A 17158-nucleotide genomic window follows, 5' to 3' on the forward strand; every position below is an offset into this window, starting at 1 on the left:
ATTCATATTTGGCCCACCCAACCAGAATGAGTTTTTCCACACAAAAGGGATTTATTACAGACAGAAATACTCCTCAGTTTCATCAGCTGTCCGGGTGATTGATCACAGATGATCCCGCAGGTGAAGTCGTCGGATGTGGAGGTCCTGGGCTGGCGTGGTCACAAGTGGTCTGTGGTTGCGAGACCGGCTGGACGTACCTCCAAATTCTCTCAAACAAAGTTAGAGGCGGAATATGGTAGAGAATTGAACATTCCATTCTCTGGCAGCAACTCTGGTGGACATTCCTGAAGTCAGCTGTGGCATTGTGTTATGTGACAATAATTCACATTTTAATGGCCTTTGCCCCCAGCACAAGGTGCACCTTTGTAATGATCATGGAGTTTAATTAACTTGTTGATGTCACACTTGTCAGGTGGACGGATTATCTTGGCAAAGGGGAAATGCTCACTAACAGGGATGTAAACATATTTGTAAACAATATGAGAGAAATAAGCTTTTTGTGAGTATGGAACATTTCTGGTGATCTTTGAAATCAGCTCATGAAACAGGGGACCAACACTTTACATATTGCGTTTATATTTGTTCAGTATATTTCAAACACATCACAAAATATGAATTACAGATCAGAAACTGTACAGAGCCTATTATTTTTAGTCTGTGCCTATCCCTCCAATTTAGCCCCCCTTTCTCCTAACACCTAAAATCTTTCTGAACACAAAATCCATGATAATGTACAGTCTGATCTACATATGCAGTGAATCTTCCCCTTTGACACAAACTGCCGGGCTGAAAGTCATCCCATCACACCAGAGGTGTATTCTACATCATCACTGATTGGATTCTTGATGAGATTGTCGGGTGGCTCGTACACTTCACAGGGTGAGGACGCGATAGGCACAAGGGACACATTTCTATGGCCGCTGAAGTGCTTCCCTGCCCTCTCTCTCTCTCGTTACCACCATTCAGGAACATGGGCTGGGTGTTGGGTGTGTAATCAGCGCGGCACTGGCAGGGATGTTTGATCGCCTGCACAACCCCTCTGCCAGGCGTTAGTGAAGTATACTCACCAAACCTAACCGATATCAATGTTACACCATTGTCACAAGCATCTCACAAGACTCCAAAACTGTATAATTCAAAAATGCAAAATCTGCATGTAAAATACAAGGACAAGGCCCCTGCGAGATACTTACAGTTCCTTGTTCAACTGAAATAATGTGTAACATCAGGGACTACAGCCAGGTCGTTACAGTAAGTCTCCTTACTTTAACCTCCCAGCCAATGTTGGTGTCCAAAGGGAGTGCACGAACACTGTCAATTCAAAAGTTTACTGAGCCAATTAGACTTGTGCCGCTGGTAAAAATGTACAAGAAAATCAATTTCCTCTCTCCTCACCGTCCCTCTATTCCATGGCAGCAGTAGTAAAACAGAGCGAGGCTGCGAGCGGAGGACCAGAAATTCAGTTGATAAATGTCAAATGAAATTAAAGTATTCAGCTGAAAGCAATTTCCAGAGCTGCGTTCGAGGCCAGGGACTTGAGTCTTTCACTCCTCCATCGATCATGTTCTGGGCCAAGGTACACAATGCCCCCAAATTACTGACATATGGACCCAGACTCACAAGAAACACTGCCAGGTCCCTCATCTGTGCACTCCTCTAAACTGTTGTTTATCCAATGACCATCTGTGTGTGTGTGTGTGTGTGTGTGTGTGTGTGTGTGTGTAACATCTCAGGGTAGGGCCACGCAAACCACCATATTAAGACCCTGCCTAATAGATGAATGGTGTGATACATTATAATTTAGTACAGAGGAATAGAGTAGACCATTACCACTCACTAATCTAACATCTAACTCACATCAAAGGTAAAGAAGAAACAACAGAACAGAGATGACGTACAAAGCAGTGGTTCAGTTAATGGCACCCATACAGAATGGTAGTAGCCACTTTATTGTGTTGTCATTGGTAGCTGTAGGATTCATCCTGGACAAACTGACAGAACCAATCAGTGAGTTTGGAGTGGCGCTACAAGGGTTGCAGTCACTATGTCGAGAAGCTGCTTCCAAGTGGAAGGAAGCACAAATGTCACGTGTAAAATGGCTGAACTATCCCTTTAAGGGTGAATCTGAAACAAATGCTGGCACCACGTACATATCTCTTCTTCCTGTCCTCTGGGAGATAGTCTCTGTCTCAGAGGTGCTTCCTACATAAACACAGCTCTCTGTAGCATCAGTTTGATTAGGAGGATCCCAGAAGCCATTAAAAGTCCCATTTCTCCCCTCTGTGTTTGTTTGAAGACGAGAGTGAGTGAGGAACCCAGCAGCCGCTGTTGTGCGATGCCAACTTCTGGAACACACAAACAAGCCCCCAAGGAGCGCCAAACAAACCTCCAACTAGTGTCCAGTCATATATGCAGGAGGAACCGTTGCAAATGTGACAGTATCAAAAATAAAGGTGTGGTGCTGTTAGTCGTCATCACCCCAACAGCTCTTTCGTCTTGGTAGTCAACTGCTTGTCTACATCTGCTGCAAAGCTGTCTGCCATCTGCCCAACCTGAGAGGTGGAGAACAGACACATTCTTATTAGACAACTATTACTATTATAGAAATACTGTAAAACGATACGGGGTGCCACAAAAAACAGTAAGGATTCATCTGAATGTTTGTAGCCTTCTGACTATTATAACCATTGTATTTCTGTCCTCCGATAGGACAGGTTGAGGTACCTCAGTACCTGTTTCTCCACCAATCGGATGGTGTCCTCGGAGACGGTGTCCTTGGCCTTCTTCACCTGAGTGATAGCGTTGGACCTCACCCTCCTCAGAGACTCCTTGGCCTTGTTACCGAACTGCTTAGCTAGCTTAGCCAGGTTCTCCCTGTGTTCCCGCGTCACCCTGCATGGACACATTAGCACACAGTGTTACGAGCGATAAAACACACACAGTCGCACGCACAAAGCATGAATACACACGCACACAAAGCATGAACACACACACACACAGCATGAACACACACACAAAGCATGAACACACACACACACAAAGCATGAATACACACACGCACAAACACACTGTTTAATATTCTCTCTATGGGAGAAAGTAGGCACAAATAATATTAATGCCCAAAGCATTAAATTCCTTAAAACAATACCTGGCTAAATTGACTGGCTCTCTGTGCCACAAAAAAAAAAATGTATTATGGTCACAGAACAGTCAACAACTTTGTCTTGCTGGTGTAACAGCTAACACTTTATTTTCTGTAATTGGTATTTTTGCTTTGGACTATTTGCAAACAATCCAAGAGTGGTGTCTATTTACTGCAAACAATAATGTGTAATCACTGATTCTGGGCCAATCAAGACGCTCGCTCTCTTTGGAAATGCAAATGTTGTTGCGTGCTGAGACTGATTGCAGAGGAAGAAGGCGTCCGTCCGTCTGTCCGTCCCCCTATCCTGCGCTGCCAGACAAGCACCTGCTGCTGAGCGTACTTATTAATCACACAGCCTGCATCCTAATGTATTCACTACAGGGTCAAAAGCAGTGCACTACATAGGGAGTAGTGTGCCATTTGTGACGTAGCCACATGTTTTTGTGGTTAAGCGAGTGACGGCTGCACATCAAGCTATTTGATTTGGCAGGGAGCAGAATTGGTCAGAGAACTGAAGACTTCTGACCAAGGTTGGTGTTGTAGAACTGTTCCAGTTGGATGACAGTCAGATAAATGTGTCAGACACTCCTGGAAACCACAGACAGATCCATGCATTTCTTTACAAGGAGACAGATGGTCAGGGAAGGGACTGACAAGATAATTCATTACTGGAAAGAGAAAAAGTAGGAGGATAAAATATAAAGACATGGAGAGAAATGGTAAAACAGAGAGAGTGATGAAATTGAGAGGAAAAAGAGAGCGAGAGTAGAGCCAGGCTGGGCCAGAACACTGTTTGACTCACTTGGGAATGGCCACCCTGATTATGGTTCCATCCACCTCAGGGTTGAGTTTCATGCTGCTCTCTCGTAGGGCGCGGGTGGCAGCAGCCACGGCCTGAGGACACAAACACACATTCGACCTGAACCTAATGACTGCCAGCTGGGACTGGAGCAGGAGTACTCTCACTGCAGACACAGGCGGTCCTTGGTCATGCTGGCTTTGATCCATGGCGAGCTGGCTGAACTGTGTAGAATCTCTGGTAGAGGGGGTTGGGGGGGCTAGGGTGTGTGTGTGTGGGGGGAGCACATGCATTGTGGAAGTGCTGCGGGATGCTGTCAGAGCGGGGTCTCCCGGGAACAGGGGGGTCTGGCCTGGTACTCACTATACATTGGAAAAGGAGATTCTGAGTAGTTTCTTTCCACTATAGAATATATTCTATACAGCACAACAGTCTGGTAGACAACAGTCATTATCTAGGAGATGTAAGTTAGAACTAACGGTCTGGTAGACAACAGAGTCATTATCTAGGAGATGTAAGTTAGAACTAACGGTCTGGTAGACAACAGAGTCATTATCTAGGAGATGTAAGTTAGAACTAACGGTCTGGTAGACAACAGTCATTATCTAGGAGATGTATGTTAGAACTAACAGTCTGGTAGACAACAGAGTCATTATCTAGAACTAACAGTCTGGTAGACAACAGAGTCATTATCTAGGAGATGTAAGTTAGAACTAACGGTCTGGTAGACAACAGAGTCATTATCTAGGAGATGTAAGTTAGAACTAACAGTCTGGTAGACAACAGAGTCATTATCTAGGAGATGTAGGTTAGAACTAACGGTCTGGTAGACAACAGAGTCATTATCTAGGAGATGTATGTTAGAACTAACGGTCTGGTAGACAACAGAGTCATTATCTAGGAGATGTATGTTAGAACTAACGGTCTGGTAGACAACAGTCATTATCTAGGAGATGTAAGTTAGAACTAACGGTCTGGTAGACAACAGAGTCATTATCTAGGAGATGTAAGTTAGAACTAACGGTCTGGTAGACAACAGAGTCATTATCTAGGAGATGTAAGTTAGAACTAACGGTCTGGTAGACAACAGTCATTATCTAGGAGATGTATGTTAGAACTAACAGTCTGGTAGACAACAGAGTCATTATCTAGGAGATGTAAGTTAGAACTAACGGTCTGGTAGACAACAGTCATTATCTAGGAGATGTATGTTAGAACTAACGGTCTGGTAGACAACAGAGTCATTATCTAGGAGATGTAAGTTAGAACTAACAGTCTGGTAGACAACAGAGTCATTATCTAGGAGATGTAAGTTAGAACTAACGGTCTGGTAGACAACAGAGTCATTATCTAGGAGATGTAAGTTAGAACTAACAGTCTGGTAGACAACAGAGTCATTATCTAGGAGATGTAGGTTAGAACTAACGGTCTGGTAGACAACAGAGTCATTATCTAGGAGATGTATGTTAGAACTAACGGTCTGGTAGACAACAGAGTCATTATCTAGGAGATGTATGTTAGAACTAACGGTCTGGTAGACAACAGTCATTATCTAGGAGATGTAAGTTAGAACTAACGGTCTGATAGACAACAGAGTCATTATCTAGGAGATGTATGTTAGAACTAATGGTCTGGTAGACAACAGAGTCATTATCTAGGAGATGTATGTTAGAACTAATGGTCTGGTAGACAACAGAGTCATTATCTAGGAGATGTATGTTAGAACTAACGGTCTGGTAGACAACAGAGTCATTATCTAGGAGATGTATGTTAGAACTAACAGTCTGGTAGACAACAGAGTCATTATCTAGGAGATGTATGTTAGAACTAACGGTCTGGTAGACAACAGAGTCATTATCTAGGAGATGTATGTTAGAACTAACGGTGGTTGAACTCCAATAGACAATTAATGAAAAGGCTGTAATCTGGATATATGATTTGTCTGTGGTGGTGGGAGAGGTGCCCAAGGGAGAGCGTCAGAAACAGGGAAGACAGAAAGAAGAGGTGCCCGAGGGGGAGCGTCAGAAACAGGGAAGACAGAAAGGAGAGGTGCCCGAGGGAGAGCGTCAGAAACAGGGAAGACAGGAAGGAGAGGTGCCCAAGGGAGAGCATCAGAAACAGGGAAGACAGGAAGGAGAGGTGCCCGAGGGGGAGCGTCAGAAACAGGGAAGACAGGAAGGAGAGGTGCCCGAGGGAGAGCGTCAGAAACAGGGAAGAGAGGAAGGAGAGGTGCCCGAGGGAGAGCGTCAGAAACAGGGAAGACAGGAAGGAGAGGTGCCCGAGGGGGAGCGTCAGAAACAGGGAAGACAGGAAGGAGAGGTGCCCGAGGGAGAGCGTCAGAAACAGGGAAGACAGGAAGGAGAGGCGCCCGAGGGAGAGCGTCAGAAACAGGGAAGACAGGAAGGAGAGGCGCCCGAGGGAGAGCGTCAGAAACAGGGAAGACAGGAAGGAGAGGCGCCCGAGGGGGAGCGTCAGAAACAGGGAAGACAGGAAGGAGAGGCGCCCGAGGGAGAGCGTCAGAAACAGGGAAGACAGGAAGGAGAGGTGCCCGAGGGGGAGCGTCAGAAACAGGGAAGACAGGAAGGAGAGGTGCCCGAGGGAGAGCGTCAGAAACAGGGAAGACAGGAAGGAGAGGCGCCCGAGGGGGAGCGTCAGAAACAGGGAAGACAGGAAGGAGAGGCGCCCGAGGGAGAGCGTCAGAAACAGGGAAGACAGGAAGGAGAGGTGCCCGAGGGAGAGCGTCAGAAACAGGGAAGACAGGAAGGAGAGGTGCCCGAGGGAGAGCGTCAGAAACAGGGAAGACAGGAAGGAGAGGTGCCCGAGGGAGAGCGTCAGAAACAGGGAAGACAGGAAGGAGAGGTGCCCGAGGGAGAGCGTCAGAAACAGGGAAGACAGGAAGGAGAGGTGCCCGAGGGGGAGCGTCAGAAACAGGGAAGACAGGAAGGAGAGGCGCCCGAGGGAGAGCGTCAGAAACAGGGAAGAGAGGAAGGAGAGGTGTCCGAGGGAGAGTGTTGAACGGTGTTTCCTCCGACACATTGGTGCAGCTGGCTTCCAGGTAAAGTGGTCGGGTGTTAAGAAGCGCGGCTAGGCGGGTCATGTTCCGCAGTCCTCTCCAGAGCCCGTTGGGGAGTTGCAGTGATGGGACAAGATTGTAATCACGAAATTGGGGAGAAAAAGGGGGTTAAAAATGAATAATTAAATAAACAGCTTCTCCCATTCTCTGGTTCTCTCCTATTCTCTAGTTACTCCAGAGAGCCATCCCATACCTATGTTTGATTGTTCTCAGTACTGAATTCATCATTACTTCCTACAGCTCTAGCCATTAGGGAAAAGTGGGGGAATGCTGTGCTCTGTTCTGGCCAGCTCTGTAAACACCAGGCATGTTCTGGTTAATATGTTCAATTGTGGAATTACACTGAGGTTTGTGAATAAACACAGCCAGTTCAAAGCCACAGTCCAAACGAGAGGAATAAACACAGCCAGTTCAAAGCCACAGTCCAAACGAGAGGAATAAACACAGCCAGTTCAAAGCCACAGTCCAAACGAGAGGAATAAACACAGCCAGTTCAAAGCCACAGTCAAAGCCACAGTCCAACGAGAGTTCAAAGCCACAGTCCAAACGAGAGGAATAAACACAGCCAGTTCAAAGCCACAGTCCAAACGAGAGGAATAAACACAGCCAGTTCAAAGCCACAGTCCAAACGAGAGGAATAAACACAGCCAGTTCAAAGCCACAGTCCAAACGAGAGGAATAAACACAGCCAGTTCAAAGCCACAGTCCAAACGAGAGGAATAAACACAGCCAGTTCAAAGCCACAGTCCAAACGAGAGGAATAAACACAGCCAAAGTAAACAGCTGGTTAATGATGTTGAGGATCCCACACAGACCTTTTACATCCCTTTGTTCCTTCAGATCCAAGAGGTTTAATTCATGCTGCCATCACCACTGCACAACAGCCACTGGGGGTTTGCAGTAACACTGAACTGCAGTACTGAATGGCTGGAAAACAATGGCCTCTCGTTAGGATCATGGGTAATTGATGTGAATAATTATAATCCTATTTGCTCTGGGTGCTGTGCAGTCACCCCTGTGTTGCCTTAGCAGGGCTGTTAAGACTATTAGGTAATGGGAGTGCTTTTGTCACTTCTAGGTTAGACTACTGCAATGCTCTACTTTCCGGCTACCCGGATAAAGCACTAAATAAACTCCAGTTAGTGCTAAACATGGCTGCTAGAATCCTGACTAGAACCAAAAATGTGATCATATTACTCCAGTGCGAGCCTCTCTACACTGGCTTGTTAAGGCCAGGGCTGATTTCAAGGTTTTAATGCTAAACTACAAAGCATTACATGGGCCTGCTCCTACCCATCTTACCAATTTGGTCCTGCCGTTCACACCCTTTGTTCATGCCAAGGGGGAGATCTTCTGCCTCGTCTTAGGATGGTAAGTTGGTGGTTGAAGATATCCCTCTAGTGGTGTGGGGGCTGTGCTTTGGCAAAGTGGGTGGGGTTATATCCTGCCTGTTTGGCCCCATCCGGGGGTAACGTCGGACGGGGCCACAGTGTCTCCCAACCCTTCCCGTCAGCCTCCAGCATCTATGCTGCAGTAGTTTGTGTCGGGGGGTCTCTCTGATAATGACAATATGCTTATCCGCATGAGTTTATCCGTATGAGTATTCACAAAAACAAATCTAAAAGCTGTGATCTCTCATGAATAATGTATTAGTACACCTACGGTGACAAGAGTACTACGTTCCAGGTTCAGCTGCTCATGTAGTACTCTGCAGTACTAAATGGATTTGAGCCAAGGCCAAAGAGCATCAACCTCCCTTTAAAACCGATCCCAGAATTAGACAGGGACAACCCTCATTAACAACATAGGATGCTGGAGGGAGAAAAGACCAGGGGAAGGAGAAACCCAGGGAGGAGAGGGAAAGAGTTGTTCCCTTTCAGTGTGTCTGTGAGAAAGAGAGAATCTATTGGAGCAGTTAGCTCTCCTCCTTCCCAGAGGGCAAAGCGCGGTCACTTCCTGCTGATGACAGCTGACCACAGAGTCTTGGCATTTGTTTCAATCTTATCACAGAACAAAGAGCTTCCCTGAACCATCGATCACTAACCGACTCAAGTTTCAGAGGAGAAAGGAGTAAGAGAGAACGAGAGAGATCGATGGAGGTTGTGTGTCGACACTTAACACTGCTCAACCTTCCATGCACTGGATGAGACAAGAGTAGGAGATTTCAGTCCAGGCTTCTAAAATGACATGCCAATTTCAAAATGTGTTGCCATCAGCCCAGAGTGTGCTTCATACAGTGTGTGTCTGTACTGTGCATTTGTGAGCTCACCTCTGGGAAACCAGTCATGTTGACCACGATGAGCTGAGGGGACTTCACGGAGATCTGACCCAGCTGGTTCAGTGGGAACTTGCCGTCTGCCGTGGACACCATGATGTGATCCAGAGCTCCTGAAAACCCAAAAGGACCAGGGCCCGTATTCATACACCAGGTCAGAGTAGGAGTGCCGATCTAGGATCAGGTCCCTACTGTCCATGTCATGTTACTCCTCTGAGATGCTTTATGAACAGAATATAAAAACAATAAATGTAATTCTTGAGTCCCAGCATAAAACAAGACATGACCAAGACAACTAAACCGTTGTATGATCACTATAAAGCCTCAGACTGTTGGCAGAGAGTGGGATGCAGGTTTGGTTTCAGCTGGGGTGCAGGAGGTACCCCCCAACCCTCCATCTCCTCTCTCGGTCACCCCCTAACAGTGCAAACTGCAGAACCAAAGCTTCAACATGGGTCTCCTCTTCTCATCTCATCTGGCTTACCTCAGACGCTGCCGTTTCCTCCCTCGCCGTCCTCTGGCTTACATCACCAACTCTATCCCTCGCTAGTGGAGAAGTGTGGAGGGTGGGGTGGACAATAGAGTAATCTACCTTTTTTAGCCTGCGTTACTCGAGCCCTAACCTCGTCCCCAGGCTAACTGCTGGAGCCAGCTGGTCGACCAGAGACGACCTGGCTGCCTGCACATCTGCTAGCGCTTCCAGAGGGCACACAGGCATTTCCTAAACGGCATGAGGAGGGATGAGGATCGACTGGAAAGCCATTAGCTAAATAGACTCTTCCTGGTCAGGCCACAGGCAGTTGACCCAACATGGCCGAAGGTAGACTACTAGTCAACAATACAGGCCTTCTAAAAAAAAACACACATTTACCATGGGGTTTTGTTCAGTAGGGCACACTGTAGAAAAACATTTTGCAACAGAATACAAAAATGTATTCTTACAGGACATATTCAGGTAAGAGCTACCTCCCCTTTCCCCTCTCTAGTTCTCGACCCGACCCGGGGTTCCTCGTGATAAAGTCCCATCAGACAGCAGACTTCCAGGTGGATCCTGTGTGACTTTACACTGGCGATGTTTAGTTGGTGGGTGCCCTGGGATCATGAGCTCTAGCCTGGGGTACCTTATGATCACGAGGATGACATTAACTGGTTGTTTTGAACTATGGAAGCTAATGCTCTGACCCATCTCTGGGAGACAGACTGGGATTGTAAATATGTGTGTGTGGGTTGAGGATGTCTGGCATCCAGACCTGATACATATATGGGTTGACAAAATGCTCAGTATATTCATCTGAGGCAGTATACACCGAGCTGTTCAGGGAGGACTGGATAGCCTGACGTTAGTCCAACGTTCCCATGGACAAGAGAGGTTAGTCTTCTAGCAGAGGAACTGAGAGTAACAGGCTGTAGTACCTCCACGCTGGCTGTGAGTACCCTGATGCCTGGTTCACCATATTAACATGTCCTATACAACAGCCCTTCCTTCAGCTAAGCTGACTTTACTTACAACAAAACACACCACATAATGAGGCCCAGATGAGACTATCGAACACACACAAAATGATGTCATGAATCCCCCCATTCCAGAATCTTTCCAGTCAGAATTTCTGTCAGCTCTAAATCCTGCTGCTTCCACAGATTACTGTGCATCTGGACAGAGGGGCAAATAGGGGGAGGAGGGGGGAAGAGGGTAAGGATGAGGAATAGAAGGAGAATGTAAGGAGAGAGGGATGGAGAAGGTGAGGGAGGAAGGAAGAGGGGAGGGGTATTTAATCTGTGTATAAATCCTGGTATTACAGCTTCCTCCCCCTGGGGCCCTCCCTTCAGCTCCCCTCTCAGGGTTGGTCTGCCACGAGGGGAGAGGGGGAGGCTTTGAACTGGATGTAGTTCAGGAAACAGGGGTCAAGGTAAAGGGCAGGGATCACTCTCCCCCCCCCTCAGGCCATTTGTCAGGGAGAAAGTAAACAGATGGAGATGCACTTTTTCCTCATCTTTTAACCAACAATCAATAGTGAAAACCATCAGTTGACTTTGGTCTTAAAGCTTACAAAGAAGGGCAACACATAACGTCAGGCCTTCAGAGCTTTGCATCCCGCATTGAAACATCAGACAGTGGTACTGACAGAACCGAAAGGTTTCCTCTACTGACAGAACCGAAAGGTTTCCTCTACTGACAGAACCGAAAGGTTTCCTCTACTGACAGAACCGAAAGGTTTCCTCTACATAATCTCAGCACCTAGAACCGAGTGCACTGGCCAGATAATCAACAGTCGGTCATGAGAGACTATCCTCTCCATGGAAATAGCCCCTACCTTACAGTCCACGGCCCCTACGCACCTGGAGAGGTTCTGATGCTCAGGTTGCGGCTGAAGTCGTCCTTCAGGGTGGTGAGGACGGCGGCCATATCCTCCTTCGTTTCCTCCAGACTGATTATGTCCTCCACCAGCGAGGAGTTGATGTTCACTTTGGAAGCCTGGCCCTTTGCTGCCTTAGCTGAGGGAAGAAATAAAAGCAGGCAGTTTTCAGAAAGACTTCAAAAGGAGAGGATGGAGGGGAGGGCTGGTAGTCTTGTCTATCACTGTTATTACAAATAAAAGCAAGACACAGTGAAGTGGGGTTTTCAACCTCCTGAATGTTCTGACCACTTCAGTAGGTCTTGATCCCTACCACTATATTTCCTTTGATGGTAACACTACTAGCTTAATCCTTCAGCTAAAATAAAAAGCTACTGAGGCAAGCGGCCCTCCACTCACCTTTACTCTTCTTGGTGGCGTAGAAGCGTACGCAGGAGGCAGCAGAGGGAACCATGTGTCGATGAAAGATATTTGGGAGCGGCAGTTGGACCCTGGAGATGACTACCAGCTGAGGAGACCTCACCATGGGGACGAGGGATCGGCACAAAGCCGGCCGCATTAGGCCCAGCAGACTCAGTGTCATAGCTGTCAAACAGTGACAAGGAGAAATAAAGAAACATCGAAGATGAATGGACAAGACATGATTACTGTGATGACAAAACACTAAAGCTCTGAAGTGATCATATATCAGTTTGTAGATCTGGTTACAATTCTCTTTTCATCAGTACTGTATCACGCATGCCCAGTAGTAGCATCTGTAATACTTACCAGAAGGTGTCTGTCTATCTACATACTGTATGCTACTGCTTCAATTACAACAGTATGAGTCATAACTAGGGTTGCACATTTTGGGGAATATTCAGAGGTGGAAACTGTCTGTGGGAATTAACGGAAATATATGCAAATTAATATTAATACCATTTAAAATGTAGATGTTTCTTGCATTGGCTAAATTTACCATATCACATGGAGACAGAAACATAAACATTTTACCTTATAAGTAGACAATCCCAAATTATTAAATCATTCCAATAGAAATAAAAATGTAGTAACAAACTGAACTTTAATTAAATGAGTTGACTCTTCACATGGGACGGCAGGTAGAGCGTTGGACTAGTAACCGAAAGGTTGCAGGATTGAATCCCCGAGCTGACAAGGTAAAAATCTGTCGTTCTGCCCCTGAACAAGGTAGTTAACCCACTGTTCCTAGGCAGTCATTGAAAATAAAAATTGTTCTTAACAGACTTGCCTAGTTAAATATAAAAGGTCAAATAAACATGGGATGATTTCACTGAACTAAAAGGGAATATGGAATGATCCCTCACATCTCCCAAAAATGTTTTCAACATCAGAAATGAAAGTCTTCCTCTCAGGCTTCCATGTCTTCTCCCTGGACCTCAATGTTCACCTCTTGGACATCAGACTGAGGTCTCATCTTCACTGTCACTTTCCAACCTTGAGGATGGCTCGTTGTAAGGCTCAAAAAGCCTCAAATTTGCCTGGATGGCCACCAATTTTTTAACTCTTGGATTGGTCAGCCTGTTACGTGCTTTGGTGTGTGTGTTCCCAAACAAGGACCAGTTTCGCTTTAAGGCTGCTGATGTTGGAGGGATTTGGAGGATGATGGAGGCAACAGGGGAAAGAGCCTCAGATCGACAAAGTCCCTTCCACAAGGTGGCTGATGAGATATGTTGGCATGACTGCCATATTGCATCTCCCATCCTCGATGGGGCTGTCCATATCGGCAGACTGTGATATGGCCATTTCTTGGAGACTCCTTCCCCTCCAGGAGACTGTCAAACATGATGACAACACCACCCCAACGGGTGTTGCTGGGCAGCTTCAATGTGGTTCTCTTATTCTTCTCACTTTGCTTGGCGAGGTAGATCGCTACTATAACTTGATGACCCTTCACATACATAACCATTTCCTTGGCTCTCTTGTAGAGTGTATCCATTGTTCAGTGCCATGACATCCTTGAGGAGCAGATTCAATGCATGAGCAGCACAACCAATGGGTGTGATGTGAGGGTAGAACTCCTCCACTTTAGACCAAGCAGCCTTCATCTTCCCAACATTGTGGGTCACCAGTGCAAATACCTTCTGTGGTCCAAGGTCATTGATGACTGTAGTCTTGCATGTCTACTTTAATGCTAATTAGCATTTTCAAATCAGAGTAAATAGAGCTGAATATTGAAACACATCTGAGAGAAATTCACAGGGTTATCAAAACGTCAATCCAGGGTAAGTCTACACAAACACAGCCTTTATTTTAAATGTTTCTAGCATTCCCTATGGAAAAAATGAATTGTGGAAAAATTATTAGAACCATTTCCCTGTTTGACCGCTAGGTTTTATGGGTATGACACCTCCACTGTAGAGCTCTAAACAGTCAAATCAATCTGTTACTAATTTCCTCCCAGGGATACGGAGCTCGCAATGTCATTTTTCATCACAAAAGGGGCGGCCCCCAAGTACAGCACTCCAACAATCTCTTAAGGGCTATTTATACCCTACGGAGACAGACCCTACGGAGCGTAGCGTCATTTTTCATCACAAAAGTAGGCTCTCCTCCTCCGCTGGAGCTTAGCAGGCTAAGCTATGGGTAGTAAACTGGCCCTTCACACCTCTGGCCATAGCTATCGATTGGTCGCTAGGGGTCAGGGGCCTTATCACACAGAGGGGTCAGCCAATCATAGGAAGTCATCTTGGGTCCCAGATCCCCAACTCCTGTCTCCTTTTTATTTATTTATTTATTTTATTTCACCTTTATTTAACCAGATAGGCTAGTTGAGAACAAGTTCTCATTTACAACTGTGAACTAGCCAAGAATAAAGCAAAGCAGCTCAAGACATAACACAGAGTTACACATGGAATAAACAAACATACAGTCAATAACACATTTGAAAAAGTATATATACATACAGTGTGTGCAATTGAGGTAAAAAAAGGGGAGCCAAGGCAATAAATAAGCCATGGCGGTGAAATAATTACAATATAGAAATTAACATTGAAGTGATTGATGTGTAGAAGATGAATGTGCAAGTAGATACTGGGGTGCAAAAGAGTAACGGATGTGAAACGGCTAGCTTAGTTAGCGGTGTGCGCTAAATAGCGTTTCAATCGGTTACGTCACTTGCTCTGAGACTTTGAAGTAGTGTTTCCCCTTGCTCTGCAAGGGCCGCGGCTCTTGTGGAGCGATGGGTAACGATGCTTCGAGGGTGACTGTTGTCGTTGTGTGCAGAAGGTCCCTGGTTCGCGCCCGGGTATGGGCGAGGGGACGGTTTAAAATTATACTGTTACAGGAGCAAGATAAATAAATAAATACAGTATGGGGAGGAGGTAGTTGGATGGGCTATTTACAGATGGGCTATGTACAGGTGCAGTGATCTGTGAGCTGCTCTGACAGCTGGTTCTTAAAGCTAGTGAGGGAGATATGAATCTCCAGCTTCAGTGATTTTTGCAGTTCGTTCCAGTCATTGGCAGCAGAGAATTGTTAAGAAAGGCAGCCAAAGGAGGAATTGGCTTTGGGGGTGACTAGTGAGAAATACCTGCTGGAGAGCATGCTACAGGTGAGTGCTGCTATGGTGACCAGTGAGCTGAGGTAAGGCTGTGCTTTACTTAGCAGAGACTTGTAGATGACCTGGAGCCAGTGGGTTTGGTGAGGAGTATGAAGCAAGGGCCAGCCAACGAGAGCATACAGGTCGCAATGGTGGGTAGTATATGGGGCTTTGGTGACAAAACGGATGGCACTGTGATAGACTGCATCCAATTTGCTGAGTAGAGCGTTGGAGGCTATTTTGTAAATGACATCGCCGAAGTCGACGATCAGCATGGTCAGTCCTTCAAGCAGTCAGAGAGCGCAGCAAACTCATCTCTGTCCAGCACAACAGCTGGAGTCATCTCTCTGGACTTGTGGGATGTGTGAATAAAGTATCCTTGTGTGTAACTTTGAGGTTGCCTTATTCCCCTCTGATGGGGGGGGGGTGCTAGTCAGTGGGTCACAGATCAGCCCAAACATAGAGTCACCATCTTTCACAACAACAAAAAAACATATAGTTCTGAAAATGGCTCTTTCAAATCCTTAACACACTTCACAACATTTCCCCCCAGGGACATTTTTCCTGAGGCAGGGGATCTCCATTCCAGGGTGCAGAACAGAAGAGCCCAGCAGCCACCCACCAAAACTCCCTCAAACTCTACTCATCCATGAGGGTCTTTCTGAACCGTGCCTTTCATTGGCAACGGGTGTGAACAACCAGCCGTGTATCATACCCTGGATGACTTCCTCCATTGTGTGTGATGAACACACCGTTAAGAGAAATGGGGCACTACACTATCACGCAGGTGGATACACACTGTCAACGTCACCCTCGTAAATCACCTCAACAGAATGTTTGTGTCCCATTTCCTACATAGGACTCTGGTTAAAAGTAGTGCACTATATAAGGAATAGGGTGCCAATTGGGACACACCCTGCATCTGGGTGAGGGGCTTGGCTTCTAGTCATAATACCACCTTGCTTTGTGTGTGTATAGAGACTGAACATTAAGCAGGCAGGGGGATCCAGCACAGCCTCACCTGAAACATCTGTGATGTGTACAGTCTGTAGCTCTTTACTCTATCAATACTATCGGGGCCAGAAGGCAGAGGCCATACACATGGTTTATTCTCTAAACAAACCCAGGTTGGCTGCGATTGTATCACTCCCTTCACAAAGCCAGCAGCCGGCCGCCTCCCTGAAAAACACGGCTAGTAGTAACGCTACAGGAAGATAACGTTTTTTTTAAAGCATGACTCTTTTGTGTCTCCACTGAGCGTCAGTGTTTATCATAGATATAACCATTGGCCGTGCCTCTGAGTCCAGTGGAAGGGATAGCGGGGGGATGATGGTTGTCCTTACACGTGAAGTGAAGCAGAAAAACTGTAGCACAGGTGTTCAGTGAGATATTGTATCTCTTTGATATTTCATAAACGGCAAGGGGCCAGCTGGCATGCCCACATTGCATGACACCTCTGAATAATTCAGGTGTATGTTGTTTTAACAGTTTAATTCTGATTGTAAAATTGATGTCCTGTTACACTGGACTGAAGACTTTAAATTCAGAACAACAAAGAACATAAATGCAGTCAGAATACTTCCCTTTAATTAAAGGGCACGCCATCGTCCTACTCGCCTAAGGGCACTATTTGATTACCTTATTATTTAACCTTAATCTGACTAGGCAAGTCAGTTAATGAAGAACAAATTCTGATTTACAATGACGGCCTACTTCAGTTGGCTATATATCAATAATATCACTCATGCATATTACACAATGTTAAACAAAAGCAAGCTAGCTAATATGATAGCAACGCCTCCATAGTCTTTGATGATATTTAACTAAAGCTAGCTAGCTAAACGGTGGTGGCATTTAGCTATAGAAAGGTCGTTGAGTACGCAGTCGAACTAAAACATAAATAATGGATCGATGCAGGAGAATATTTGGGATTGGAACATGTTTACATTGTAA

At 46.0% G+C, this 17158-nt stretch overlaps 2 protein-coding genes across 2 annotated transcripts in view; both read right to left on the minus strand.

Moving 5' to 3' along the window:
* Window positions 1-1908: 1908 nt before the first annotated feature.
* Window positions 1909-17158, minus strand: part of mrrf (mitochondrial ribosome recycling factor) — a 15416-nt gene continuing 166 nt past the window's right edge. The window contains exons 2-7 of the mRNA XM_046305431.1: window positions 12046-12231; window positions 11630-11785; window positions 9287-9405; window positions 3948-4039; window positions 2733-2892; window positions 1909-2552 (exon numbers count right to left, since the gene is read on the minus strand). Of these exons, the coding sequence (XP_046161387.1) occupies window positions 2475-2552; window positions 2733-2892; window positions 3948-4039; window positions 9287-9405; window positions 11630-11785; window positions 12046-12229 (789 nt within the window). The 5' untranslated portion in view covers window positions 12230-12231 and the 3' untranslated portion in view covers window positions 1909-2474. The remainder of the gene's footprint in view (window positions 2553-2732; window positions 2893-3947; window positions 4040-9286; window positions 9406-11629; window positions 11786-12045; window positions 12232-17158) is intronic.
* On the minus strand, window positions 4609-7518 carry LOC123999543. The gene is made up of 2 exons (XM_046305430.1): window positions 5803-7518; window positions 4609-5751 (listed from the first exon to the last, which is right to left on the minus strand). The coding sequence occupies exon 1, from the start codon at window positions 6978-6980 to the stop codon at window positions 5823-5825; it is 1158 nt and encodes a 385-aa protein (XP_046161386.1). The 5' UTR covers window positions 6981-7518; the 3' UTR covers window positions 4609-5751; window positions 5803-5822.

The sequence above is a fragment of the Oncorhynchus gorbuscha genome, linkage group LG16 (genome assembly GCF_021184085.1).
Source record: "Oncorhynchus gorbuscha isolate QuinsamMale2020 ecotype Even-year linkage group LG16, OgorEven_v1.0, whole genome shotgun sequence".
NCBI lineage: Eukaryota > Metazoa > Chordata > Actinopteri > Salmoniformes > Salmonidae > Oncorhynchus > Oncorhynchus gorbuscha.